The following is a 26,947-nucleotide window of genomic DNA, read 5'->3' as shown; positions in this document are numbered from 1 at the left end:
GAGGAGAAGGAGCTGATGGAATTGCAGGATCCATGGAATGGGTAATAATTCAATTAATCAAGGAGCCTGGGAAGTTTGGAGAATCCCTGACCCCAAATTTTCCACCCTAAAACTTGGTCAGGGTGTGGGGGGTGGGATGGGAACAGGGGGAATCTGGGATGGGAACTGGGAATCACCTGGGGTGGGAACTGGGGAATCTGGGGTGGGAACTGGGAATCACCTGGGATGGGAACTGGGAATCACCTGGGATGGGAACTGGGAATCACCTGGGATGGGAACTGGGAATCACCTGGGATAGGAATTAGCTGGGATGAGTCCTGTGGGATCATCTGCTGTGGGATTTGGGATAGGGAATCACTTGGGATGGGTCTTGTGGGATCATCTAAGCCAGGAATAATCTGGGATGGATCCAGTGGGATCATCCAGTGTGGGATTTGGGAATCAAGTGGGATGGATCCTGGAGGATGATTCAGTGTGGGATTTGGGACAGGGTCAGTGGGATCATCCAGTGTGGGATTTGGGAATCATGTGGGATGGATCCTGGAGGATGATTCAGTGTGGGATTTGGGACAGGGTCAGTGGGATCATCCAGTCTGGGATTTGGGATAGAAATCACCTGGGATGGGAACTGGGAATGATCTGGGATAGGAATTACCTGGGATGGGATCTGGGACATCATCCAGTGTGGGATTTGGGACAGGGAATTACCTGGGATGAGTTCTGTGGGATCATCTGCTGTGGGATTTGGGACAGGAATCACCTGGGATGGATTCTATGGGATCATCCAGGATAGGAATTACCTGGAATGGGATCTGGGACATCATCCAGTGTGGGATTTGGGACAGGGAATTACCTGGGATGAGTTCTGTGGAATCATGTGCTGTGGGATTTGGGACAGGGAATTACCTGGATGGGTCCTGTGGGATCATCTGCTGTGGGATTTGGGACAGGGAATCACCTGGGATGGATTCTGTGGGATCATCCAGTGTGGGATTTGGGACAGGGTCAGTGGGATCATCCCTTGTGGGATTTGGGACAGGAATCACCTGGGATGGATTCTGTGAGATCAGCTGGGATAGGAATTACCTGGGATGGATTCTGTGGGATCGTCCAGTGTGGGATTTGGGACAGGGCTCAGTGGGATCATCCCTTGTGGGATTTGGGATGGGGATCACCTGGGATGAGACCTTGGGATCATCTGATATGGGAACTGGGATGGGAATTATCTGGAATGGGTTCTGTGGGATCATCTGCTGTGGGGTTTGGGATAGAAATCACCTGGGATAGGAACTGAGAATGATCTGGGATAGGAATTACCTGGAATGGGATCTGGGGCACCATCCAGTGTGGGATTTGGGATAGAAATCACCTGGGATGGGACCTTGGAATCATCTAATATGGGAACTGGGATAGGAATTATCTGGAATGGGTCCTGTGGGATCATCTGCTGTGGGGTTTGGGATAGAAATCACCTGGGATGGATTCTGTGGGATCATCTAAACCAGCAATAACCTGGGATGGGTCCTGTGGGATCATCTGCTGTGGGATTTGGGAATCAAGTGGGATGGATCCTGGAGGATGATTCAGTGTGGGATTTGGGATAGAGGTCAGTGGGATCATCTGCTGTGGGATTTGGGAAAGGAATCCCTTGGGATGGATTCTGTGGGATCATCTGGGATAGGAATTACCTGGAATGGGATCTGGGACATCATCCAGTGTGGGATTTGGGACAGGGAATTACCTGGGATGAGTTCTGTGGGATCATCTGCTGTGGGGTTTGGGATAGGGAATCACTTGGGATGGATTCTGTGGGATCATCCAGTCTGGGATTTGGGAATCACCTGGGATGGATCCTGGAAGATGATTCAGTGTGGGATTTGGGATAGGGGTCAGTGCGATCATCCCTTGTGGGATTTGGGAAAGGAATCCCTTGGGATGGATTCTGTGGGATCATTCAGTGTGGGATTTGGGACAGGGAATCACCTGGGATGGGTTCTGTGGGATCATCTAAGCCAGGAATAACCTGGGATGGGATCTGGGAGATCATCCAGAGATGGGATAACCTGGGATGGATCCTGGAGGATGATTGAGTGTGGGATTTGGGATGGGGAATCACCTGGGATGAAAAATGGGATGAAAATGGGAAAAAAATGGGATTTAATGGGATAAAATGGGGGAAAATGGGATAAAAATGGGATGGAAATGGGATGAAAATGGGGAAAAAATGGGATTAAATGGGATAAAAATGGGATTTTAATGGGATGAAATAGGATTGAAATGAGGAAAAAAATAGGATTAAAAAGGGATTTAAATGGGATAAAAATGGGATGAAAAGGGGATACAAAGGGGATAAAATGAGATGGAAATGGGATTAAATGGGATTAAATGGGATGAAAATGGGGAAAATGGGATTAACCTGGGATAAAAATGGGATTAAATGGGATGAAAATGGGATTAAATGGGACCAGAGGGGTCTTTGCAATAAAAAATGGGATTAAACTGGGATAAAAATGGGATTAAAATGGGGGAGAAATTGGGATTTAAACGGGATAAAAATGGGATTTAAATGGGGAAAAATGGGATGGAAATGGGATGAATATGGGGAAAAATGGGATTAAACTGGGATTAAATGGGATAAAAATGGGATTTAAATGGGGGAAAATGGGATTGAAATGGGATTTAAATGGCGAAAAATTGGATTAAATGGGATGAAAATGGGATTAAATTGGATAAAAAGGGATTAAATGGGATTAAAATGGCATGAAAATGGGATAAAAATGGGATTTTAATGGGATGAAAATGGGATTGGATGATATGAAATGGGATAAAATGGGATTAAATGGGATGATAATGGGATTAAACTGGGATGAAATGGGATTTTAATGGGATAAAATGGGATTAAACTGGGATTAAATGGGATAAATGTTCTCAGAGGTGCAGAGCACAAAATTCCCACTGCAATAATTCCCACCCCACACTGATCCCATTTCCCTCCCCCAGGGGAAATTCAGGAAAATCCAGGATGGGGAATCCCAACCTCAAATTCCTAAAAAATCCCAGAAATCCCAAAAAAAACCAAACACAAACTCCAGAGAACAGAATTCCTGACAGATCCTATTTACAGCAGTGCTTCAATTAAATTAAATTAAATTAAATTAAATTAAATTAAATTGGAAATGGGGAGGTAGAAGAGAAGGAGAAATCCTCAGCGGTTTCCAGGAATTCCAGGGGGGTTTTTTTGGGAATTTTAGGGATTTTCCTGGGAATTTCAGGGGGTTTTTTTTTGTGGGAATATCAGGTTTTTTTCCTGGGAATTTCAGGTTTTTTCCTGGGATTTTCAGGGTTTTTTTCTGGGAATTCCAGGGTTTGTTCCCTGGGAATTTCAGGGTTTTTTTTCTGGGAATTCCAGGGTTTTTTTACTGAGAATTTCAGTTTTTTTCTGGGAATTTCATGTTTTTTTTCCTGGGAATTCAATTTTTTTTTTTTCCTGGGAATTCCAGATTTTTCCCCCAGGAATTCCAGGTTTTCTCCCTGGGAATCCCAGGAGTTTTTCCAGGGAATTCCAGGTGTTTTCCTGAGACTCCCAGAGTTTTTCCTGGGAATTGCAAGGGTGTTTTTTTCCTGGGAATCCCAGGGTTTTTTTTCCCAGGAATTCCAGGGGTTTTTTTCCTGGGAATTCCAGGGGTTTTTTTCCTGGGAACTCCAGGGGTTTTTTTCCTGGGAATTTTGGTTTTTATTCCTGGGAATTCCAGGGATTTTTTCCTGGGAATTTCATGGTTTTTTCCTGGAATTCCAGGATTTTTTCCTGGGAATTCCAGGGGTTCTTTTCCAGGAATTCCAGGATTTTCCCTGGGAATTCCAGGTTTTTTTCCTGGGAACTCCACAGTTTTTTCCCGGGGATTCCCAGGGTTTTTCCATGAATCCCAAATGTTTCCCATAAATCCCAGATGTTCTCCATGACTCCCAGATGTTTCCCAGGACTCTCAGATGTTTCCTAAGACTCCCAGATGTTTCTCATAAATTCCAGATGTTCCCCATTAATCCCAGATGTTTTTCCCATGAATCCCAGATGTTTCCCCCATAAATCCCAGATGTTTTTCCATTAATCCCAGATATTTCCCATGACTCCCAGATGTTCCCCACAAATCCCAGATGTTTCCCATTAATCCCAGATGTTCTCCATAAATCCCAGATGTTTTTCCCAGCACTCCCAGATGTTTCCCAGGACTCCCAGATGTTCTCCATGAATCCCAGATGTTTCTCATGACTCCCAGCTGTTGTTCCCAGCACTCCCAGATGTTTCCCAGGACTCCCAGATGTTCTCCATGAATCCCAGATGTTTCTCATGACTCCCAGATGTTCTCCAGCACTCCCAGATGTTTCTCAGCACTCCCAGATGTTTTTCCCAGCACTCCCAGATGTTTTTCCCGGCACTCCCAGCTGTTGTTCCCAGGTTCCCTCAGTTGTAGGACAGGTACTGGATGAGCCTGGGGGGAATTTCCAGCCTGGAGATTTTGCTGAGGCCGCGCTGCCCGGCCGCCCTGCGCACGGCCAGCCTGCACAGCTGGGCCAGGCTCAGCGGGGTCTCTGGGGAGAGAGGAGAAATGGGGTCAGGGACAGAGAGAATGGGGTCAGGGACAGAGAGAATGGGGTCAGGGACAGAGAAATGGGGTCAGGGACAGAGAGAATGGGGTCAGGGACAGAGAGAATGGGGTCAGGGACAGAGAGAATGGGGTCAGGGACAGAGAAATGGGGTCAGGGACAGAGAGAATGGGGTCAGGGACAGAGAGAATGGGGTCAGGGACAGAGAGAATGGGGTCAGGGACAGAGAGAATGGGGTCAGGGACACAGAAAATGGGGTTAGGGACAGAGAGAATGGGGTCAGGGACAGAGAAATGGGGTCAGGGACAGAGAGAATGGGGTCAGGGACAGAGAGAATGGGGTCAGGGACACAGAAAATGGGGTTAGGGACACAGAAAATGGGGTCAGGGACACAGAAATGGGGTCAGGGACAGAGAAAATGGGGTCAGGGACAGAGAAAATGGGGTCAGGGACAGAGAAAATGGGGTCAGGGACACAGAGAATGGGGTCAGGGACAGAGAGAATGGGGTCAGGGACAGAGAGAATGGGGTCAGGGACAGAGAGAATGGGGTCAGGGACAGAGAGAATGGGGTCAGGGACACAGAGAATGGGGTCAGGAATGGGAGAAACGGGGTCAGGGACACAGAAATGGGGTCAGGGACAGAGAAATGGGGTCAGGGATAGAGAGAATGGGGTCAGGGACAGAGAGAATGGGGTCAGGGACACAGAGAATGGGAAAAACAGGATCAGGAATGGGGAGATGGGGTCAGGAATGGGGAAAATGGGCTAAAAACAGGATAAAACAGGATTGAGCAGTCCCAGAGCTGTCCCTGCAGTGTCACACAGCTCAGAGCTGTCCCTGCAGTGTCACACAGTCCCAGAGCTGTCCCTGCAGTGTCACACAGCTCAGATCTGTCCCTGCAGTGTCACACAGCTCAGAGCTGTCCCTGCAGTGTCACACAGTCCCAGAGCTGTCCCTGCAGTGTCACACAGGCTCAGATCTGTCCCTGCAGTGTCACAGCTCAGAGCTGTCCCTGCAGTGTCACACAGTCTCAGCTCTGTCCCTGCAGTCCCAGAGCTGTCCCTACAGTCCCAGAGCTGTCCCTGCAGTTCCACACACCTCACACAGTCCCAGAGCTGCCCCTGCAGTCCCAGACCTGTCCCTGCAGTCCCAGACCTGTCCCTATAGTCTCAGATCTGTCCCTACAGTCTCAGATCTGTCCCTGCAGTCCCACACAGGCACACACAGGATAAACCAATCTCAGACTTGTCCCTGCAGTCCCAGAGCTGTCCCTGCAGTTCCACACACCTCACACAGTCCCAGAGCTGTCCCTGCAGTGTCACACATCAATCCCAGCCCTGTCCCTGCAGTCTCAGGTCTGTCCCTGCATTCTCACACAGTCTCAGAGCTGTCCCTGCAGTCCCAGCTCTGTCCCTGCATTCTCACCCAGTCCCAGCTCTGTCCCCACAGTCCCACACAGGATAAATCAGTCCCAGAGCTGTCCCTGCAGTCCCACACAGGATAAATCAGTCTCAGCTCTGTCCCTACAGTCCCAGCTCTGTCCCCACAGTCCCACACAGGATAAATCAGTCTCAGCTCTGTCCCTACAGTCCCAGCTCTGTCCCTACAGTCCCAGCTCTGTCCCTGCAGTCCCACACAGCCCACACAGTACCAGAGCTGTCCCTGCAGTCCCAGATCTGTCCCTGCATTCTCACACAGTCTCAGCTCTGTCCCCGCAGTCCCAGCTCTGTCCCTGCAATCCCAGCCCTGTCCCCGCAGTCCCACACATCAATCCCAGCCCTGTCCCCGCAGTCCCACACATCAATCCCAGCCCTGTCCCCGCAGTCCCAGCCCTGTCCCCGCAGTCCCAGCCCTGTCCCCGCAGTCCCAGCCCTGTCCCCGCAGTCCCACACAGGATAAATCAGTCCCAGCTCTGTCCCTGCAGTGTCACACATCAATCCCAGCTCTGTCCCCGCAGTCCCAGCCCTGTCCCCACAGTGTCACACATCAATCCCAGCTGTCCCCGCAGTCCCACACATCAATCCCAGCTCTGTCCCCACAGTCCCAGCTCTGTCCCTGCAGTCCCACACACCTCACACAGTCCCAGCTCTGTCCCTGCAGTCCCACACATCAGTCCCAGCTCTGTCCCTGCAGTGTCACACATCAGTCCCAGCTCTGTCCCTGCAGTCTCACACATCAATCCCAGCCCTGTCCCCACAGTCCCAGCTCTGTCCCCACAGTCCCAGCTCTGTCCCTGCAGTCCCACACACCTCACACAGTCCCAGCTCTGTCCCTGCAGTCCCACACATCAGTCCCAGCTCTGTCCCTGCAGTGTCACACATCAGTCCCAGCTCTGTCCCTGCAGTCTCACACATCAATCCCAGCCCTGTCCCCACAGTCCCAGCTCTGTCCCTGCAGTCCCAGCCCTGTCCCTGCAGTCCCACACATCAATCCCAGCCCTGTCCCCGCAGTCCCACCCCCAGCCCCGCTCACTCTCGTAGTACTGCAGGCAGGTGGCGGTGGCGCTGCTGCTCCAGCTGTAGTCCGAGGGTTTCTTGCCGCGGTTGTCCCTGGCGTAGATGTTCCCCCCGAACTGCACCAGCAGCTCCACCAGAGCCGCGTTCCGCACCCGCGCCGCGTGGTGCAGGGCGGTCTCGTGCAGCTTGGCAGCGTTCACGTTGGCTCCTGGGGGAGACAGGGGGCAGGGGATGGGGATATGGATTGGGATTTATCCAGGGGAGACAGGGGTGAGGGGGTGGGGATTTATAAAGGAGAAATGGGATTTATCCAGGGGAATGGGATTTATCCAGGGGAGACAGGGGGCAGGGGATGGGGATATGGATTGGGATTTATCCAGGGGAGACAGGGGTGAGGGGGTGGGATGGGGATATGGGCAGGGGAATGGGGATCCAACCAGGGAAATGAGAATCAAGGCAGGGGAATGGGAATCCAACCAGGGGAAAGGGGATTTGTCCAGGAAAAAGGGATTCCAGGAAGGGAAATGGAGATTTATCCAGGGGAATGGGGTTAGGCCAGGGGGATGGGGTTTGGGCAGAGGAAATGGGGATTTATCCAGGGGAAATGGGGATTTATCCATCCAGAGGAAATGGGATTTATCCAGGGAATGGGGATTTATCCAGGGGAAATGGAAATCAAGGCAGGGAAATGGGGATATGGGCAGGGGAAATGGGGATTTATCCAGGGAAATTGGAATATGGCCATGGGAATGGGAATCAGAGCAGGGAAATGGGATTTACCCAGGGGAATGGAGATTTATCCAGGGGAGACAGGGGACACGGGCAGGGGGATGGGAATCCAGGCAGGGAAAAGGGGATTTGTCCAGGGAAAAGGGATTCCAGGAAGGGAAATGGGGATTTATCCAGGGAAATGGGAATATGGATGGGGATTCATCCAGGGAAATGGGAATCCAACCAAGGAAATGGGAATCCAACCAGGGGAAAGGGGATTTATCCAGGGAAAATTAAATCCAGGCAGGGAAATAGGAATATGGGCAGGGAAATGGGAATATGGCAGGGAAATGAGGATTTATCCAGGGAAATGGGAATCCAGGCAGGGAAAAGGGGATTTGTCCAGGGAAAAGGGATTCCAGGAAGGGAAACAGAGATTTATCCAGGGAAATGGGGATTTGTCCAGGGGAATGGGGATATGGGCAGGGAAATGGGGATTTATCCAGGGGAATTGGAATATGGCCAGGAGAAAGGGAATCAGGGCAGGGGAATGGGGATATGGGCAGGGGAAAGGGGATTTACCCAGGGAAATGGGAGTCAGGGCAGGGGATGGGGATTTATCCAGGGAAATTAGAATATGGCCATGGGAATGGGATTCAGAGCAGGGGAATTGGATTTATCCAGGGGAAATGGGGATTTATCCATCCAGGGGAATGGGGTCAGGGCAGGGGGATGGGGTTTGGGATGGGGAAATGGGATTTATCCAGGGGAGACAGGGGTCAGGGTAGGGGGATGGGGAAATGGGATTTATCCAGGGGAAATGGGGGTCAGGGCAGGGGAATGGGATTTATCTAAGGGAATTGGAATATGGCCATGGGAATGGGATTCAGAGCAGGGAAATGGGATTTATCCAGGGGAAATGGGATATGAATGCAGATTTATCCAGGGGAATGGGATTTATACAGGAGAATGGGATTTATCCAGGGGAAATGGGATTTATCCATCCAGGGGAATGGGGTCAGGGCAGGGGTGGGGGTTTGGGATGGGGGAATGGGATTTATCCAGGGAAATTGGAATATGGCCATGGGAATGGGAATCAGAGCAGGGAAATGGGATTTATCCAGGGGAATGGGGATATGGGCAGGGAAATGGGGATATGCCCAGGGAAATGGGAATATGGCCAGGGGATTTGTCCAGGGAAAATTAAATCCAGGCAGGGAAATGGGAATATGGCCAGGGAAAAGTGGATTTATCCAAGGGAAATGGGAATATAGCCAGTGGAAAGGGGATTTGTCCAGGGAAAAGGGGATTTATTCAGGGGAAAGGGGATTTATCCAAGGAAAAAGGAATCCAGGCAGAGAAAAGGGAATTTATCCAGGGGAAAGGGAATTTATACAAGGAAATGGGAATTTATCCAGAGGAATAGAAATCCAGGCAGGAAAAGAAAATCCAGGCAGGAAAATGGAAATCCAGACAGGGAAAAGGGAATTTACCCAGGGAAATGGGAATTTATCCAGGGAAATTGGATTTTTTTCAGGGAAATGGGAATTTATCCAGGGAAATGGGAATTTATCCAGGGAAATGGGAATCTGGGTAGGGAAAAGGAAATTTATACAAAGGGAAAACATGGGATAAAAACAGGATCAGAAATGGGGTCAGAGGGGTCTCTGCAGGGACACAAAGGATCAAAATGGGATTGATTTGGATTATCCCAGGAAAAATGAGATCAAAATGGGATCTGAGGGATCTGTGCAGGGGAAAAAAGGGATAAAAATGGGATTTAAATGGGATTATAAGGGTCTGTGCAGGGAAAAAAAGGGATTTAAATGGGATTGATTGGAATTATCCCAGGAAAAATGGGATCAAAATGGGATCTGAGGGTTCTCTACAGGGAAAAAAGGGATAAAAATTTGATTTAAATGGGATTATAAGGGTCTGTGCAGGGAAAAAAAAGGTGTAAAAATGGGATTAAAAATGGGATTTGAGGTATCTGTTCAGGGAAAAAAGGGATAAAAAAGGGATTTAAATGGGATTACAGGGGTCTGTGCAGGGACAATCAGGGTCCAAGCAGGATTTAAATCCAGGATCCCACTCCCAGAGCTGTTCCCAGGTTTTTTTCCCATCTGGGATGCCATACCTGCCTGCAGCAGCAGCTTGGCACAGTCCAGGTGCTCCCTGGCACAGGCCACGTGCAGGGGGGTCCCAAAGTGACAATCGTGAGCCTCGAGATTGGCACCGACATCAATGAGGAGCTGCACACACTCTGAGCTGCCTGGGGGGGGAAAAATGGGGAAAAAATGGGGAAAAAATGGGAATTATTGCACTGGGAAATGGGAATTAATGCACTCTGAGCTGCCTGGGGAGGGAAAAATGGGGAAAAAATGGGGAAAAAATGGGAATTATTGCAATGGGAAATGGGAATTAATGCACTCTGAGCTGCCTGGGGAGGGAAATGGGGGGAAAAATGGGGAAAAAATGGGAATTGTGGAGAAAAAAATGGGAATTATGGAGAAAAAAATGGGAATTAATGCAATCTGAGCTGCCTGGGGAGGGAAATATGGGAATTGTGGAGAAAAAAATGGGAATTAATGCACTCTGAGCTGCCTGGGGAGAGAAAAATGGGAATTGTGGGGGGAAAAATGGGAATTATGGAGAAAAAAATGGGAATTAATGCACTCTGAGCTGCCTGGGGACAGGGAAATGGGGAATGTGGGGGAAAAATGGGAATTATGGAGAAAAAAATGGGAATTATGGGGGAAAAAATGGGAATTATGGGGGAAAAAATGGGAATTAATGTACTCTGAGCTGCCTGGGGAGGGGAAATGGGAATTGTGGGGGAAAAATGGGAATTATTGCACTGGGAAATGGGAATTGATGCACTGGGAGCTGCCTGGGGACAGGGAAAATGGGAAATGTGGGGAAAAATGGGAATTACTGAACTGGGAAAATGGGAAATTATGGGGAAAATGGGAATTATTGCACTCTGAGCTGCCTGGGGAGAGGGAAATGGGAATTATGGGGGAAAAAATGGGAATTATGGAGAAAAAAATGGGAATTATTGCTGTAAATGGGGACAGGGAAATGAGAAATTGCTGGGGAAATGGGAATTATTGCAATGGGAAATGGGAATTCTGCACTCTGAGCTGCCTGGGGAGAGGGAAATGGGAATTATGGGAAAAAAAACATGGGAATTAATGCAATGGGAAATGGGAATTAATGCAATGGGAAATGGGAATTCTGCACTCTGAGCTGCCTGGGGAGGGAAATGTGGGGAATTGTGGGAGAAAAAATGGGAATTATTGCACTGGGAAATGGGAATTACTGCACTGGGAGCTGCCTGGGGACAGGGAAAATGGGAATTGTGGGGGAAAAATGGGAATTATTGAACTGGGAAATGGGAAATTATGGGGAAAATGGGAATTGCTGCACTCTGAGCTGCCTGGGGGAGAAAATGGGAAATGTGGGGGAAAAAATGGGAATTACTGCACTCTGAGCTGTCTGGGGACAGGGAAAATGGGAATTGTGGGGGAAAATGGGAATTATTGCTGTAAATGGGGACAGGGAAATGGGAAATGCTGGGGAAATGGGAATTAATGCACTGGGGAAATGGGAATTCCTGCACTGGGAAAATGGGAAATGCTGGGAAAAATGGGAATTAGTGCACTGGGAAAATGGGAAATCATGGGGAAAATGGGAATTCCTGCACTGGGAAAATGGGAAATCATGGATAAATGGGAATTGCTGCTCTGGGAAAATGGGAAATCCTGCTCTAAATGGGGACAGGGAAATGGGAAATGGTGGGGAAATGGGAATTATTGCTGTAAATGGGGACAGGGAAATGAGAAATTGCTGGGGAAATTGGAATTATTGCAATGGGAAATGGGAAATCCTGGGGAAAATGGGAATTACTGCTTTGGGAGCTGCCTGGAAATTCCTGGGGGGCTGGGAGGGATAAATTTTAAGGAATTGAGGTGCTGGAAATGAAGAATTTTATGGAATTCTGAGCTGGGAATTGAGGTGCTGGAATCAAGGAATTCTAAGGAATTGAGGTGATGGAAATGAGGAATTTTATGGGATGGAGGCTCTGAGTAGAAATGGGATCTGAGGGGTTTCTGCAGGAAAAATGGATCAAAAATGGGAAAAACAGGATGAGAACAGAATCAGAGATGGGATCAGCAATGGGATCAGAGGGGTCTCTGCAGGAAAAATGGGGAAAAAATGGAAAAATGGGACTCTGCAGGGAAAAATGGGATAAAAATGGGTTCAGAGATGGGATAAAAATGGGATGAGAAGTGTCCCTGCAGGAAAAATGGGATCAGAAATGGGATAAGAAATGGGATCAGAGGGATCTCTGCAGGGAAAACGGGATGAGAAATGGGATGAGAAATGGGATGAGAAATGGGATGAGAAATGGGATGAGAAATGGGATGAGAAATGGGATGAGAAATGGGATGAGAAATGGGATGAGAAATGGGATGAGAAATGGGATGAGATGAGTCTCTGCAGGAAATATGGGATCAGCAATGGGATCAGCAATGGGATCAGAGGTGTCTCTGCAGAAAAACAGGACCAGAAATGGGATCTGAGGGGTCTCTGCATGGAAAAATAGGATCAGAAATGGACTCAGAAATGAGATCAGAGGGATCTCTGCAGGGAAAATGGGAGAAAATGGGAAAAATGGGATCAGAAATGGGATCAGAGGGGTCTCTGCAGGAGAAATGGCATGAGAAATTAGATCAGAGGTGTCCCTGCAGGAAAAATGGGATCAGAGATGGGATCAGAAAAGGGATCAGTGATGGGATCAGAGAAGTCTCTGCAGGAAAAATGGGAAAAATTGGCAAAATGGGTCTCTGCAGGGAAAAATGGGATCACGGATGGGATCAGGGATGGGATCAGGGATGGGATCAGAGGGATCTCTGCAGGAAAAATGGGATCAGAGATGGGATCAGAGATGGGATGAGAAACAGGATCAGAGGTGTCCCTGCAGGAAAGATGGGATCAGCAATGGGATCAAGGATGGGATCAGCAATGGGATCAGCAATGGGATCAGCAATGGGATCAGCAATGGGATCTCTGCAGGAAAAATGGGATCAGAAATGGGATGAGAAATGGGATGAGGGATGGGATCAGAAATGGGTTCAGAGGTGTCCCTGCAGGAAAAATGGGATCAGGGATGGGATCAGGGATGTCCCTGCAGGAAATATGGGACCAGAAATGGGGTCAGAGGGGTCTCTGCAGGAAATATGGGATCAGCAATGGGATCAGAGATGGGATCAGAAATAGGATCAGAGGTGTCCCTGCACTAAAACTGGGATCAGAGATGGGATCAGCACTGGGATCAGGGAATGGATCAGCAATGGGATCAGAGTGTCCCTGCACTAAAACTGGGATCAGAGATGGGATCAGCACTGGGATCAGGGAATGGATCAGGGATGGGATCAGAGTGTCCCTGCACTAAAACTGGGATCAGAGATGAGAAAAGCAGGCTCAGAGCTGGGCTCTGTGCACTCTCCCCTCCCCAGAGCAGCAGCAGCCCTGTCCCCTGTCCCCCCAGGTGCTGAGCAGAGCTGTCCCCTGTCCCTGTCCCTGTCCCCCCAGGTGCTGAGCAGAGCTGTCCCCTGTCCCTGTCCCTGTCCCCCCAGGTGCTGAGCAGAGCTGTCCCCTGTCCCCTGTCCCCCCAGGTGCCCAGGTGCAGCAGAAGGTTCTGGAAGCCCTGCCATGGCGGTACCGTTCATGCAGGCCTCGTGCAGGGGTGAGGCCGTGTACAGGGGCGGGTTCACCTTGGCCCCGTGCGACAGCAGCACCCGCACGCACTCGATGCTGCCCGAGGCACAGGCGTCACACAGCGGCGTGCTGCCATCGATGTTCCGCGCGTCCACCTGCAGGGGGAGCGAAACGGCACCACGGTCAGATGGGAGGGGAGATCAGGGAATCAGACAGGGAAACGGCACACAGTCAGCTGGGAGGGGAGATCAAACTGGGAAAATCAGCTGGGAGTGGAGATCACACAGGGAAAATCAGCTGGGAGTGGGAATGAAACTGGGAAAATCAGCTGGGAGTGGGAATCAGGCAGGAAACACCAGGGAAAGATCAGTTGGAAGTGGGGAATGAAACTGGGAAATGGCAGGAGAATCAGCTGGGAGTGGGGAATGAAACTGGGAATGGCAGGGAAAGCTGAGATGGGATCAAACTGGGAAAGATCAACTGGAAAGGTGGAATCAGACAGGGAAAAACAGATGGGAGTGGGGAATGAAACTGGGAAACAGCAGGAGAGTCAGCTGGAAGGGTGAAAACAGGGAAAATCAGCAAGGAAAAATCAGCTGGGAGGGGGGAATGACACTGGGAAAATCAGCTGGGAGGGGGAATCAGGGAAAATGAGCTGAGAGTTGGGAATCAAACTGGGAAATGGCAGGGGAATCAGCTGGGAGGGGGGATCAAACTGGGAAAATCAGCTGGGAGTGGGGAATCAAACTGGGAAATGGCAGGGAAAGCTGAGATGGGAGTGGGGAATCAGACAGGGAAAGATCAGCTGGGAGTGGGGAATCAAACAGGGAAAATCAGATGGGAGTGGGGAATGAAACTGGGAAATGGCAGGGAAAGCTCAGCTGGAAAGGTGGAATCAGAGAAAATCAGCTGGGAGTGGGGAATCAGACAGGGAAATGGCAGGGAAAAATCAGCTGGGAGGGTGAAAACAAATAGGGAAAAATCAGCTGGGAGTGGGGGATGAAACTGGGAAGATCAGCTGGAAAAGTGGAATCAAACAGGGAAAATCAGCTGGGAGCTGGGAATCAAACTGGAAATGGCAGGAGAGTCAGCTGGAAGGGTGAAAACAGGGAAAATCAGCAAGGAAAAATCAGCTGGGAAGGGGGAATGACACTGGGAAAATCAGCTGGGAGTTGGGAATCAAACTGGGAAATGGCAGGGGAATCAGGTGGGAGTGGGGAATCAAACCAGGAATGGCAGGAGAGTCAGCTGGGAGGGGGGATCAGACAGGGAAAATCAGCTGGGAGTGGGGAATCAAACTGGGAAATGGCAGGGAAAGCTGAGATGGGAGTGGGGAATCAAACTGGGAAAGATCAGCTGGAAAGGTGGAATCAGACAGGGAAAATCAGCTGGGAGTGGGGAATCAGGCAGGAAACACCAGGGAAAGATCAGTTGGAAGTGGGGAATCAAACTGGGAAATGGCAGGAGAATCAGCTGGGAGGGGAATGAAACTGGAAATGGCAGGGAAAAGCTGAGCTGGCATCAAACTGGGAAAGATCAGCTGGAAAGGTGGAATCAGACAGGGAAAATCAGCTGGGAGTGGGGAATGAAACTGGGAAATGGCAGGAGAATCAGATGGGAGTGGGGAATCATAACTGGAAATAGCAGGAGAGTCAGCTGGGAGGGGGATCAGACAGGGAAAATCAGCTGGAAAGGTGGAATCAAACTGGGAAAATCAGATGGGAGTGGGGAATGAAACTGGGAAATGGCAGGGAAAGATCAGCTGGAAGTGGGGAATGAAACTGGGAAATGGTAGGGAAAGCTGAGATGGGAGTGGGGAATCAGACTGGGAAAGATCAGCTGGGAGGGTGGAATCAAACAAGGAAAATCAGCTGGGAGTGAGGAATCAAACCGGGAAAATCAGCTGGGAGTGGGGAATCAGACAGGGAAAGCTGAGCTGGGAGTAGGGAATCAAAGAGGGAAACAGCAGGGAAAGATCAGCTGGAAAGGTGGAATCAAACTGGGAAAGCTGAGCTGGGAGTGAGGAATCAAACAGGGAAAGCTCAGCTAGAAAGGTGGAATCAGATGGAAAAACAGTAGGGAAAGCTCAGCTGGGAGGGTGGAATCAAACAGGAAAAGCTGATCTGGACAGGAGGAATCATGGCATTACTAAGGTGGGAATGGTTTGTAAGGTGGGGTTGGAGGCAGTACAAGTGGCAGTGATTTGTGTCCTCAGTGTCACCTCCACGGGGACATCCCTGCAGCAATGGGGATCCCTGCACAGTTCCTGTGCCTGACAACTCTTCCCATGGAGAGATTTCCCCTAAAATCCAATCTAACCCTCCCTGACCCAGCCTGGGGCCATTCCCTCTGCTACTGTCCCTGGGAACAAATCCCAAATCCCTCCAGGAATTCAGGGATTTGTGCAGATCCCCAGGTCCCCCCTGATCCCCCTTTTCTCCCTCCCCTTTCCCATCTCCCTCAGCTTTTCCAGGTTCCCCAGCTCCACTCCCAAGCCCAAAGCTGATCCCCTGATTCCAAGGGATGTGCAGGCAGAGGATGAAATCTGGGAAGGTGGAAAAGGGCTGGAATTGTCCTGCCCTGCCTGATGTAGAGACCAGGATTCCATGATTTTATTGCCAGTTGATTTTTTTTGTGCAGCACCAGGCTGGCACCAAAATCCCAAATTGTTCTTCATTCCCTGATTTCCATGGAATTCATTCCCACTTTTCCCCTTTGTGCAGCTCCAGGCTGGCACCAAAATCCCAAATTCTTCTTTAGGGACTTGTGCAGAGCCACAAGGTCCCCCCTGAGCCTCCTTTTCTCCAGGCTGAGCCCCTTCCCAGTTTTTCCTGGCTCTCCAAACCCTTCCCAGCTCCCTCAGCTTTTCCAAACCCTTTCCATCTCCCCCAGTTTTTCCTGATTTTCCAAACTCTTCCCATCTCCCTCAGCTTTTCCTGGTTCTCCAAATCCTTTCCATCTCCCTCAACTTTTCCTGCTTGTCCAAACCCTTCCCAGCTCCCCCAGCTTTTCCTGGCTCTCCAAACCCTTCCCAGCTTTTCCAAACCCTTCTCATCTCCCTCAGCTTTTCCTGGCTCTCCAAACCCTTCCCAGCTTTTCCAAACCCTTCCCATCTCCCTCAGCTTTTCCTGGCTCTCCAAACCCCTCCCTGGATTTGCTCCAACCCCTCCAAATCCTTCCTGAACCGAAACCCCAAAACCAGCGCGAGTCCATCCCGATTTAAAATCCCATTTTTCCTCCAGAGCTGATCCCACCCCCACAGCTCCAGCAGCAAGCAGGGCAGGTGAATTCCCAGCTGGATGCACACCTGGGCCCCTGCATCCAGCAGCAGTTTGACACACTGGGTCTGGCCCCTGAGGCTGGCCTCGTGCAGGGGGGTGATGGAGTCGTAGGTGACGGAGTTGACGCAGGCGCCGCTCTCGATCAGCTGCTGCAGCTGCAGGATCTCCCCTCTCCTGGCAGCCTCGTGCACTGGGGTCCTGTCAGCCCAGAAACCTGGGGAGAGGGGGGAAAAGCATCAGGGGGTGTGGAAAAATGGGGGTTTGGCACATTGCTGGGGGGGTTCTGGAATGGAGGATGGGGGTTGGGGGTGTGTCGTGGTTGGAGATGGTGCAGGGAAGGGTTGGAGCAAGGGGGGGGAGTGGGGAAAGGTGGGGGGCCAAAAGAAATTGTTGCATGGAGCTCTGGATTTGTGGGGAGCATGGGAAAAGAGATGGGATTGAGGAGAAGCTCAGCCCAGCTCAAAAATCCTTTCCCAAATTCTGGATTTATGGAGGAGCCTGGAAAAAGAGCTGGGATTTATGAACAGCTCAGCCCGACTCAAAAATCCCTCCCTAAATCCCTTCCTAAATTCTGGATTCATGGAGGAGCATGGAAAAGAGCTGGGATTTAGGAACAGCTCAACCCACATCAAAATCCCTTCCCAAACTCTGGATTTATGGGGGAGCATGGAAAAAGAGCTGGGATTTAGGAACAGCTCAGCCCAACTCCAAAAATCCCTTCCTAAACTCTGGATTTGTGGAGGAGCCTGGAAAAAGATCTGGGATTAAAGGAATAACTCAGCCCACGTGAAAATCCCCTCCCAAACTCTGGATTCATGGAGGAAAATGAAAAAGAGCTGGGATTTATGTACAGCTCAACCCTCATCAAAATCCCTTCCCAAATTCTGGATACATGGAGAAGCCTGGAAAAAGAGCTGGGATCTAGGAACAGCTCAGCCCACATCAAAATCCCTTCCTAAATTCTGGATTCTTAGAGGAGCCTGGAAAAAGAGCTGGGATTAAAGGAATAACTCAGCTCAACTCAAAATCCCTTCCCAAACTCTGGATTTATGGAGAAGCATGGAAAAATAGCTGGGATTAAAGGAACAGTTCAACCAATTCAAAATCCCTTCCCAAATTCTGGATTTATGGGGGAGCATGGAAAAAGAGCTGGGATTTAGGAACAGCTCAGCCAATTCAGAATCCCTTCCTAAACTCTGGATTTTTAGAGAGCCTGGAAAAAAAGCTGGGATCAAGAAGAAGCTCAGCCCAGCTCAAAAATCGCTTTCTCAAACTCTGGATTTATGGAGGAGAATGAAAAAGAGCTGGGATTAAAGGAATAACTCAGCCCAACTCAAAATCCCTTCCCAAACTCTGGATTCTTAGAAGAGCATGGAAAAGAGCTGGGATTAAAGGAACAGCTCAGCCCAACTCAAAAAAATCCCTTTCTAATCTCTGGATTTATGGAGGAGCCTGGAAAAAGAGCTGGGATTAAGGAGAAGCTCAGCCCAGCTCAAAAATCCTTTCCTAAACTCTGGATTTATGGAGGAGCCTGGAAAAAGAGCTGGGATTAAGGAACAGCTCAGCCCAACTCAAAATCTCTTCCCAAACTCTGCATTCATGGAGGAGCATTGAAAAGAGCTGGGATTTAGGAACAACTCAGCCCAACTCAAAAAATCTCTTCCCAAATTCTGGATTTATGGAGGAGCATGAAAAAAGAGCTGGGATTTAGGAATAACTCAGCCCAACTCAAAAAAATCCCTTTCTAATCTCTGGATTACTGGAGGAGCATGGAAAAAGAGCTGGGATTAAAGGAACAGCTCAGCCCAACTCAAAAATCCCTTCCCAAATTCTGGATTCTTAGAGGAGCCTGGAAAAAGAGCTGGGATTAAAGGAATAACTCAGCCCAGCTCAAAAAAATCCCTTCCTAAACTCTGGATTCTTAGAGGAGCATGGAAAAAGAACTGGGATTAAAGGAATAACTCAGCCCAACTCAAAAAAATCCCTTTCTAATCTCTGGATTTATGGAGGAGAATGAAAAAGAGCTGGGATTAAAGGAATAACTCAGCCCAAATCAAAATCCCTTCCCAAACTCTGGATTCTTAGAGGAGCATGGAAAAGAGCTGGGATTAAAGGAACAGCTCAGCCAACTCAAAAAAATCCCTTCCCAAACTCTGGATTCATGGAGGAGCCTGAAAAAGAGCTGGGATTTAGGAACAGCTCAACCCACATCAAAATCTCTCCTTAAACTCTGGATTTATGGAGGAGCATGGAAAAAGAGCTGGGATTAAAGGAACAGCTCAGCTCAACTCAAAAATCCCTTCCCAAACTCTGGATTCATGGAGGAGCATGGAAAAAGAGCTGGGATCAAAGGAACAACTCAGCCCACATCAAAATCCCTTCCCAAACTCTGGATTTATGGAGGAGCGTGGAAAAGAGATGGGATCAAGGAACAGCTCAGCCCAACTCCAAAAATCCCTTCCTAAACTCTGGATTTATGGAGCAGCATGGAAAAAGAGCTGGGATTAGGAACAGCTCAACCCACATCAAAATCCCTTCCCAAATTCTGGATTCATGGAGGAGCACGGAAAAAGAGCTGGGATTAAAGGAATAACTCAGTCCACATGAAAATCCCTTCCTAAACTCTGGATTTATGGAGGAGCATTGAAAAGAGCTGGGATTAAAGGAACAGCTCAGCTCACATCAAAATCCCTTCCTAAACTCTGGATTTATGGAGGAGCCTGGAAAAGAGCTGGGATCAAGGAACAGCTCTGCCCACATCAAAATCCCTTCCCAAATTCTGGATTCATGGAGGAGAATGAAAAAGAGCTGGGATTAAAGGAATAACTCAGTCCACATGAAAATCCCTTCCTAAACTCTGGATTTATGGAGGAGCACGGAAAAAGAGCTGGGACTAAAGGAACAACTCAGCCAATTCAAAAATCCCTCCCTAAATCCCTTCCTAAATTCTGGATTCCTGGAGGAGCATGGAAAAGAGCTGTGATTTAGGAACAGCTCAGCCCAACTCAAAATCCCTTCCCAAATTCTGGATTTATGGAGGAGAATGAAAAAGAGCTGGGATCAAGGAGAAGCTCAGCCCAACTCCAAAAATCCCTTCCTAAACTCTGGATTACTGGAGGAGCATGGAAAAAGAGCTGGGATTAAAGGAATAACTCAGTCCACATGAAAATCCCTTCCCAAATTCTGGATTTATGGAGGAGCCTGGAAAAAGAGCTGGGATCAAGGAACATCTCAGCCCAACTCAAAAATCCCTCCCTAAATCCCTTCCTAAATTCTGGATTCATGGAGGAGCATAGAAAAGAGCTGGGATCAAGGAACATCTCAGCCCAACTCAAAATCCCTTCCCAAATTCTGGATTCATGGAGGAAAATGAAAAAGAGCTGGGATCAAGGAAAAGCCCAGCCCAACTCCAAAAATCCCTTCCTAAACTCTGGATTTATGGAGGAGCATGGAAAAGAGCTGGGATTTAGGAACATCTCAGCCCAACTCAAAAATCCCTCCCTAAATCCCTTCCTAAATTCTGGATTCCTGGAGGAGCATGGAAAAGAGCTGGGATTAAAGGAACAGCTCAGCCCAACTCAAAAATCCCTTCTTAAACTCTGGATTCATGGAGGAGCCTGGAAAAAGAGATGGGATTAAGGAGAAGCTCAGCCCAGCTCAAAAATCCTCTCCCAAATTCTGGATTTATGGAGGAGCATGGAAAAGAGCTGGGATTTAGGAACAGCTTAACTCACATCAAAATCCCTTCCCAAACTCTGAATTTATGGGGGAGCATGGAAAAGAGCTGGGATTAAAGGAACAGCTCAGCTCAACTCAAAAAAATCCCTTTCTAATCTCTGGATTACTGAAGGAGCATGGAAAAAGAGCTGGGATTAAAGGAATAACTCAGTCCACATGAAAATCCCTTCCTAAACTCTGGATTTATGGAGGAGCCTGGAAAAAGAGCTGGGATTAAAGGAACAGCTTAACCCACATCAAAATCCCTTCCTAAACTCTGGATTTATGGAGGAGCCTGGTAAAGAGCTGGGATCAAAGGAACAGCTCAGCCCAACTCAAAAATCCCTCCCTAAATCCCTCCCTAAACTCTGGATTTATGGAGCAGCATGGAAAAGAGCTGGGATTAAAGGAACAGCTCAGCCCACATCAAAATCCCTTCCCAAACTCTGGATTCATGGAGGAGCATGGAGCATCAGGAATTTAATGAGGGACAGGGATCGTTCATCAGGAATTTAATGAGGGACAGGGATCGTTCATCGGGAATTCAGGGAGGGACAGGGATCGTTCATCAGGAATTTAATGAGGGACAAGGATCGTTCATCAGGAATTCAGGGAGGGACAGGGATCGTTCATCAGGAATTTAATGAGGGACAAGGATCGTTCATCAGGAATTCAGGGAGGGACAGGGATCGTTCCTGGGGAATTCAGGGAGGGACAGGGATCGTTCATCAGGAATTCAGGGAGGGACAGGGATCGTTCCCTGTGTCCTGACTCTGTCTCCAGAGCATCCTCTTATTCCTTTCCTTGCCACAGGCCACTCGCTCCCTAAACCCTCCTGCACCCCCCAAATCTCATCCTACAAACCCCAAATCACTCTTTAACCCCAAAAATCACACTGTAACCCCCAAACCCCATCCTATAACCTCCAAACCCCATCCTTAACCCCCTAAACCACTCTTTAACCCCAAAACTCACACTGTAACCCCAAAACCATCCTGTAATCTCCAAACCCCATCCTACCACCCCCAAACCTCATCCTTAACCCCCAAATCACTCTTTAACCCCAAAAATCACACTGTAACCCCCACACCCCATCCTTTAACCCCAAAATTCACTGTAACCCCCAAACCCCATCCTGCCAACCCCAAACCATTCTTTAACCCTAAAAAACATCCTGCCATCCCCAAACCCCATCCTATAATCTCCAAACCCCATCCTTAACCCCCTAAACCACTCTTTAACCCCAAAACTCACACTGTAACCCCCATACCTCATCCTGCCACCCCCAAACCCCATCCTATAACCCCCAAACCATTCTTTAACCCTAAAAAACATCCTGCCACCCCCAAACTCCATCCTTAAGCCCCACACCCTATCCTAAAACCCCCAAATCACTCTTTAACCCCAAAAACCATCCTGCCGCCCCCAAACCCCATCCTATAAACCCCAACCATTCTTTAACCCCAAAAATCACACTGTAACACCCAAACCCCATCCTTTAACCCCCAAACCCCATCCTGCCACCCCCAAACCCCATCCTTAACCCCCCAAACCTCTCTGACACCAAACCCACCCTGTAACACCAAATCGCCCCCCAGCCCCTCTCCCCGGTGTCCCCAGCCCGGTGTCCCCAGCCCCTCTCCCCGGTGTCCCCAGCCCCTGTCCCCCGTTCCCCCGGGTGTCCCCAGCCCCCGTCCCCGTCCCCCCGGTGTCCCCAGCCCCTCTCCCCGGTGTCCCCAGCCCCTCTCCCCCGTTCCCCCCGGTGTCCCCAGCCCCTGGCGGTGCGCACGCACTGATGTCGCCCCTGAGGGAGCCGCTGCCGCCGGGGCTCTCCATGGCCCGGCCCCGGAGCCGCCGCCGCGGCCTGGTCCGAGCGCGGGGCCTGGCGGGGCGGGCCCGGCCCGCGCGGGGCATGCCGGGAGTTGTAGTGCGGGAACGGGGGGGGACTGGGGACACTGGAATGGGGGAACTGGGGGGACTGGGATTGGGTGCAGGGGTTACTGGGAGCACTGGGATGGGATGCAGGGGTTACTGGGAGCACTGGGATGGGGTACAGGGGTTACTGGGAGCACTGGGATGGGGTGCAGATGTTACTGGGAGCACTGGGATGGGGTGCAGAGGTTACTGGGAGCACTGGGATGGGGTACAGGGGTTACTGGGAGCACTGGGATGGGGTGCAGATGTTACTGGGAGCACTGGGATGGGGTACAGATGTTACTGGGAGCACTGGGATGGGGTGCAGATGTTACTGGGAGCACTGGGATGGGATGCAGGGGTTACTGGGAGCACTGGGATGGGGTACAGGGGTTACTGGGAGCACTGGGATGGGGTGCAGGGGTTACTGGGAGCACTGGGATGGGGTGCAGATGTTACTGGGAGCACTGGGATGGGGTACAGATGTTACTGGGAGCACTGGGATGGGGTACAGGGGTTACTGGGAGCACTGGGATGGGGTACAGGGGTTACTGGGAGCACTGGGATGGGATGCAGATGTTACTGGGAGCACTGGGATGGGGTACAGGGGTTACTGGGAGCACTGGGATGGGGTGCAGGGGTTACTGGGAGCACTGGGATGGGGTACAGGGGTTACTGGGAGCACTGGGATGGGGTACAGGAGTTACTGGGAGCACTGGGATGGGGTACAGGGGTTACTGGGAGCACTGGGATGGGGTGCAGATGTTACTGGGAGCACTGGGATGGGGTGCAGGGGTTACTGGGAGCACTGGGATGGGGTACAGGAGTTACTGGGAGCACTGGGATGGGGTACAGGGGTTACTGGGAGCACTGGGATGGGGTGCAGGGGTTACTGGGAGCACTGGGATGGGGTACAGGAGTTACTGGGAGCACTGGGATGGGGTACAGGGGTTACTGGGAGCACTGGGATGGGGTGCAGGGGTTACTGGGAGCACTGGGATGGGGTGCAGGGGTTACTGGGAGCACTGGAATGGGGTGCAGATGTTACTGGGAGCACTGGGATGGGGTACAGATGTTACTGGGAGCACTGGGATGGGGTACAGGGGTTACTGGGAGCACTGGGATGGGGTACAGGGGTTACTGGGAGCACTGGGATGGGGTGCAGATGTTACTGGGAGCACTGGGATGGGGTACAGGGGTTACTGGGAGCACTGGGATGGGGTACAGGGGTTACTGGGAGCACTGGGATGGGGTGCAGGGGTTACTGGGAGCACTGGGATGGGGTACAGGGGTTACTGGGAGCACTGGGATGGGGTGCAGGGGTTACTGGGAGCACTGGGATGGGGTACAGGAGTTACTGGGAGCACTGGGATGGGGTACAGGGGTTACTGGGAGCACTGGGATGGGGTGCAGGGGTTACTGGGAGCACTGGGATGGGGTGCAGGGGTTACTGGGAGCACTGGAATGGGGTGCAGATGTTACTGGGAGCACTGGGATGGGGTACAGGAGTTACTGGGAGCACTGGGATGGGGTGCAGATGTTACTGGGAGCACTGGGATGGGGTACAGGGGTTACTGGGAGCACTGGGATGGGGCACAGGGGTTACTGGGAGCACTGGGATGGGGTACAGGGGTTACTGGGAGCACTGGGATGGGGTGCAGATGTTACTGGGAGCACTGGGATGGGGTACAGGAGTTACTGGGAGCACTGGGATGGGGTACAGGAGTTACTGGGAGCACTGGGATGGGGTACAGGGGTTACTGGGAGCACTGGGATGGGGTACAGGGGTTACTGGGAGCACTGGGATGGGGTACAGAGGTTACTGGGAGCACTGGGATGTTGTACAGATGTTACTGGGAGCACTGGGAATTCCTCTCTCCATGAAGAGCTGCACAGATCCTGCAGGATTCTTTCATTTTTACATTTTCTTAGAATAAAAAATTCTTTAAAAAAAAAAAAAATCCCATTTTTAGCCAAAAAAAAAATCAAAGTAAAACTCTACAGTGTTAAAATCCACTTGAAAAATTCACATTTTTCTCCAGAAAATTCCAATTTGGAAAAAAAATCTCAATTTTGGTGAAAACACCGATTCAAAAAAACCAAATTTCCCCCTGCAGGAGGATAAAATTCCATAAATCCTTTAGGAAACTTCTGCTCAGCTGGAAATTCAATAATCCCACAAAAAACTCAATAAGAGTTGGAGGATTTTTCATTTTTGAGGATGAAAAATGAAATTTTTCCTAAGAAATTGTGGCTGCTCCATCCCTGGAATTGTTGTTGAAATGGGAATTGGATAAATTTTAGTTTTTTTCCCCACCCAAAATATATTATTATTATTTATTTTATTATTATTTATTATTATTTATTTTATTATTATTTATTTTATTATTATTTATTTTATTATTATTATTTATTATTTATATATAAGATTTTTACCAGGATCAAACCTTTTGGAAAAATCTCCTTTCTGCTGGCTGCACCTGGTAAAGAGAAATAATTCATGTCAATAATTCATATTTCAACTCAATATTTTTTTAAAAAAATCAGCAGGTTTATAGTGCAAAATGAACAGGAATTATTGTTAATAATTTAATTTTTTAAATTTTTAAATTTAATTCTTTAAATTTTTTAAATTTTGTGAAAAGAGACTTAAAAAAAAATTTGAATTTTCTCAATTTCTTGTCACCTTTTGAGTCATTTCCTGTGTGGTTTTACAGTTGTAAAAGCAGCAATAAATTTAAATAAATTTGGTTTAGTTCAAGCTTTTTGTCAGGTTTAATTTTAGGTCTGACTTAAAAAACCAAAAACTTTTTGAAATGTTACCACTGGAGCAGCACTTTGGGTTTTAAAGGAAGTGACAGGAAAACCAAAATTGCTAAAAAAAGAAAAACCAAAACCAAAAAGGAACCAAAGCAAAAAGCAAAAAAAAAATCAGAGTTGTGAAAAATTTCATGAATTCACCACAAAAAAACCCCAAAAATTCTCTTTTATGGGGTGTTTTTGATGATTTTAATTTTATTTTTTGGGGGTAGATGTGACAAAATTAAAGGGAAATAAAATTAAATTAAAATAAAATTAAAATAAAATTAAATAAAATTAAATTGGGCAGAATTTGTTGTGAGATCTTAGAGATTAAAGGAGTTTTTTTAATTGAAGCTCACACCTCAGCAGTGGGGTGGAATAAAATAAAAATTTGAGTTTAAATAATCCAGATTTTGAGAAATTTTCTCAAATTTAGAGAAAACAGAGCAGAAATGGGGGGCAGCAAATTTTTATCCCCTCGAACTCACGAGCAGAAAATGGATTTTGGAGAAAATTGGAGAAATTTTCTTCCAAAAAATCACTTTTTGTTGTCAAAATTGGCTTCAAAAATTGATGGAAGGGAGAGAAATTATCAAAATTTTAGGGAATTTTGGGAAATCAAAGAAATTTGTGATGTCACAAATTATTTGTGAGGGTGGGGATGGAATTCCCAAATTTTGGTTCATCCTTGGAAAGGGTTCAAGGGCAAACCTGGGATGGTGGAAGGTGAAGAATTCCTGGAATAAAGAGATTTTTAAAGCCCTTCAAACCATTCCATAAAGAAATAGGAGAAAAATCCATGATAATAATTAAGATAAAAGCAGAGAAATCCAAAATTTCCATGAATTTCTGGGATGCCCCACACAGTCAATAATTAATAAATTGAATTATTTGTTTTTTCCCCTGATGTCATCAGCAGCTCCCACTCCTTCAGAACCAACAGAATCAGCATGGAGCAGTAATTTATTTTATTTTTTTATTTTAAAAAGGGAGATAAAACTCCAAATGATCTCTTTAAATTCAGATTTAAGTGCATGAGTCAAGGTTTCCAAGAAAACAGAGCCTGGTGACATCATGGGTTTGGCACCACCCAAAAAAAAACCCATGAGGCACCAAAAAGGGACAGAGAAATTCAATTTAAAAATGAGCTCTGCCCTCCAGTTCCTATCCTCAGCAAAATTAACAAAATAATTCAATTTGGAGGTTTTTAAGATGATTTTTAGGATGATTTTTAAGATGATTTTTAGGATTATCCAGTCCATCAGAAGTGCTGATGATAAAATATTTTTGAATTTTTTGCTTTTTGAAGCATTAAAAAAGGAGCTGTCAGGTGAAACTCTGCATTTTCCTCAGCAGAAATAGCTCCCAACTTGAAAATAATTTGGATTTTATTGGGATAGTGATTGGATGATCCCACTTGGATGTTCTGACTGCAGATCTGAGAAGCTCCAGAATCTCCAGAATCAACGCACAGGATTGTTGATTTTTCCCTTTAAAGGATATCCAGGAAAATATTTCTGTCTCAGCAAGAATTCCAGGTTTTATCTGCCAGCAGGAGCTCAAAAAAATCACTTTTTTTCCCCCTAATTTAATTTTTTTTTTCACTGTGCAGCAGCACTTTGCACTCTGCTGCTGTAGCAAATTCTTAGGATGGGTGAAATATCCATGAGGGCATTTCCTGACTTATTTGGGTAATAAGTGACTGATAAATGAGTTGTCCCATTGTTGTTCCTTCTTTT

General features: G+C 48.4%; 1 protein-coding gene and 1 long non-coding RNA gene across 3 annotated transcripts; both read right to left on the bottom strand.

Moving 5' to 3' along the window:
- Positions 1–626: 626 nt before the first annotated feature.
- On the bottom strand, positions 627–2,138 carry LOC116995904. Its single transcript, XR_004417816.1, has 3 exons — positions 1,795–2,138; positions 854–1,472; positions 627–800 (listed from the first exon to the last, which is right to left on the bottom strand). It is a non-coding gene; the product is annotated as an uncharacterized LOC116995904 (long non-coding RNA).
- A 1,791-nt stretch (positions 2,139–3,929) lies between these two features.
- On the bottom strand, positions 3,930–22,374 carry ASB13 (ankyrin repeat and SOCS box containing 13). Of its 2 annotated transcripts, XM_042779204.1 has the most exons (7): positions 22,286–22,374; positions 16,802–16,989; positions 13,499–13,649; positions 9,908–10,042; positions 7,076–7,267; positions 4,441–4,587; positions 3,930–3,967 (listed from the first exon to the last, which is right to left on the bottom strand). In XM_042779204.1, the coding sequence occupies exons 1-6, from the start codon at positions 22,326–22,328 to the stop codon at positions 4,460–4,462; spliced, it is 837 nt and encodes a 278-aa protein (XP_042635138.1). In that variant the 5' UTR covers positions 22,329–22,374; the 3' UTR covers positions 3,930–3,967; positions 4,441–4,459. The 2 variants fall into 2 exon arrangements, with proteins under 2 accessions (XP_042635138.1, XP_032912710.1); XM_033056819.2 differs by lacking the exon at positions 3,930–3,967 and having other exon boundaries at positions 4,387–4,587.
- Between the last annotated feature and the right edge of the window lie 4,573 nt (positions 22,375–26,947).

Source organism: Catharus ustulatus, chromosome 4, assembly GCF_009819885.2.
Source record: "Catharus ustulatus isolate bCatUst1 chromosome 4, bCatUst1.pri.v2, whole genome shotgun sequence".
In the NCBI taxonomy this organism is placed as follows: domain Eukaryota; kingdom Metazoa; phylum Chordata; class Aves; order Passeriformes; family Turdidae; genus Catharus; species Catharus ustulatus.
This window is presented reverse-complemented; position numbering and strand designations above follow the sequence as displayed.

Coding starts and splice junctions, on each gene's coding strand:
- ASB13 (XM_042779204.1), bottom strand. CDS start 22,328: ATGGAGAGCCCCGGCGGCAGCGGCTCCCTCAGGGGCGACATCA. Junction 16,990..22,285: donor CTCCCTCAGGGGCGACATCA/GTGCGTGCGCAC, acceptor CCCTCTCCCCAG/GTTTCTGGGCTGACAGGACC. Junction 10,043..13,498: donor GCACGAGGCCTGCATGAACG/GTACCGCCATGG, acceptor TTCCCCCCCCAG/GCAGCTCAGAGTGTGTGCAG.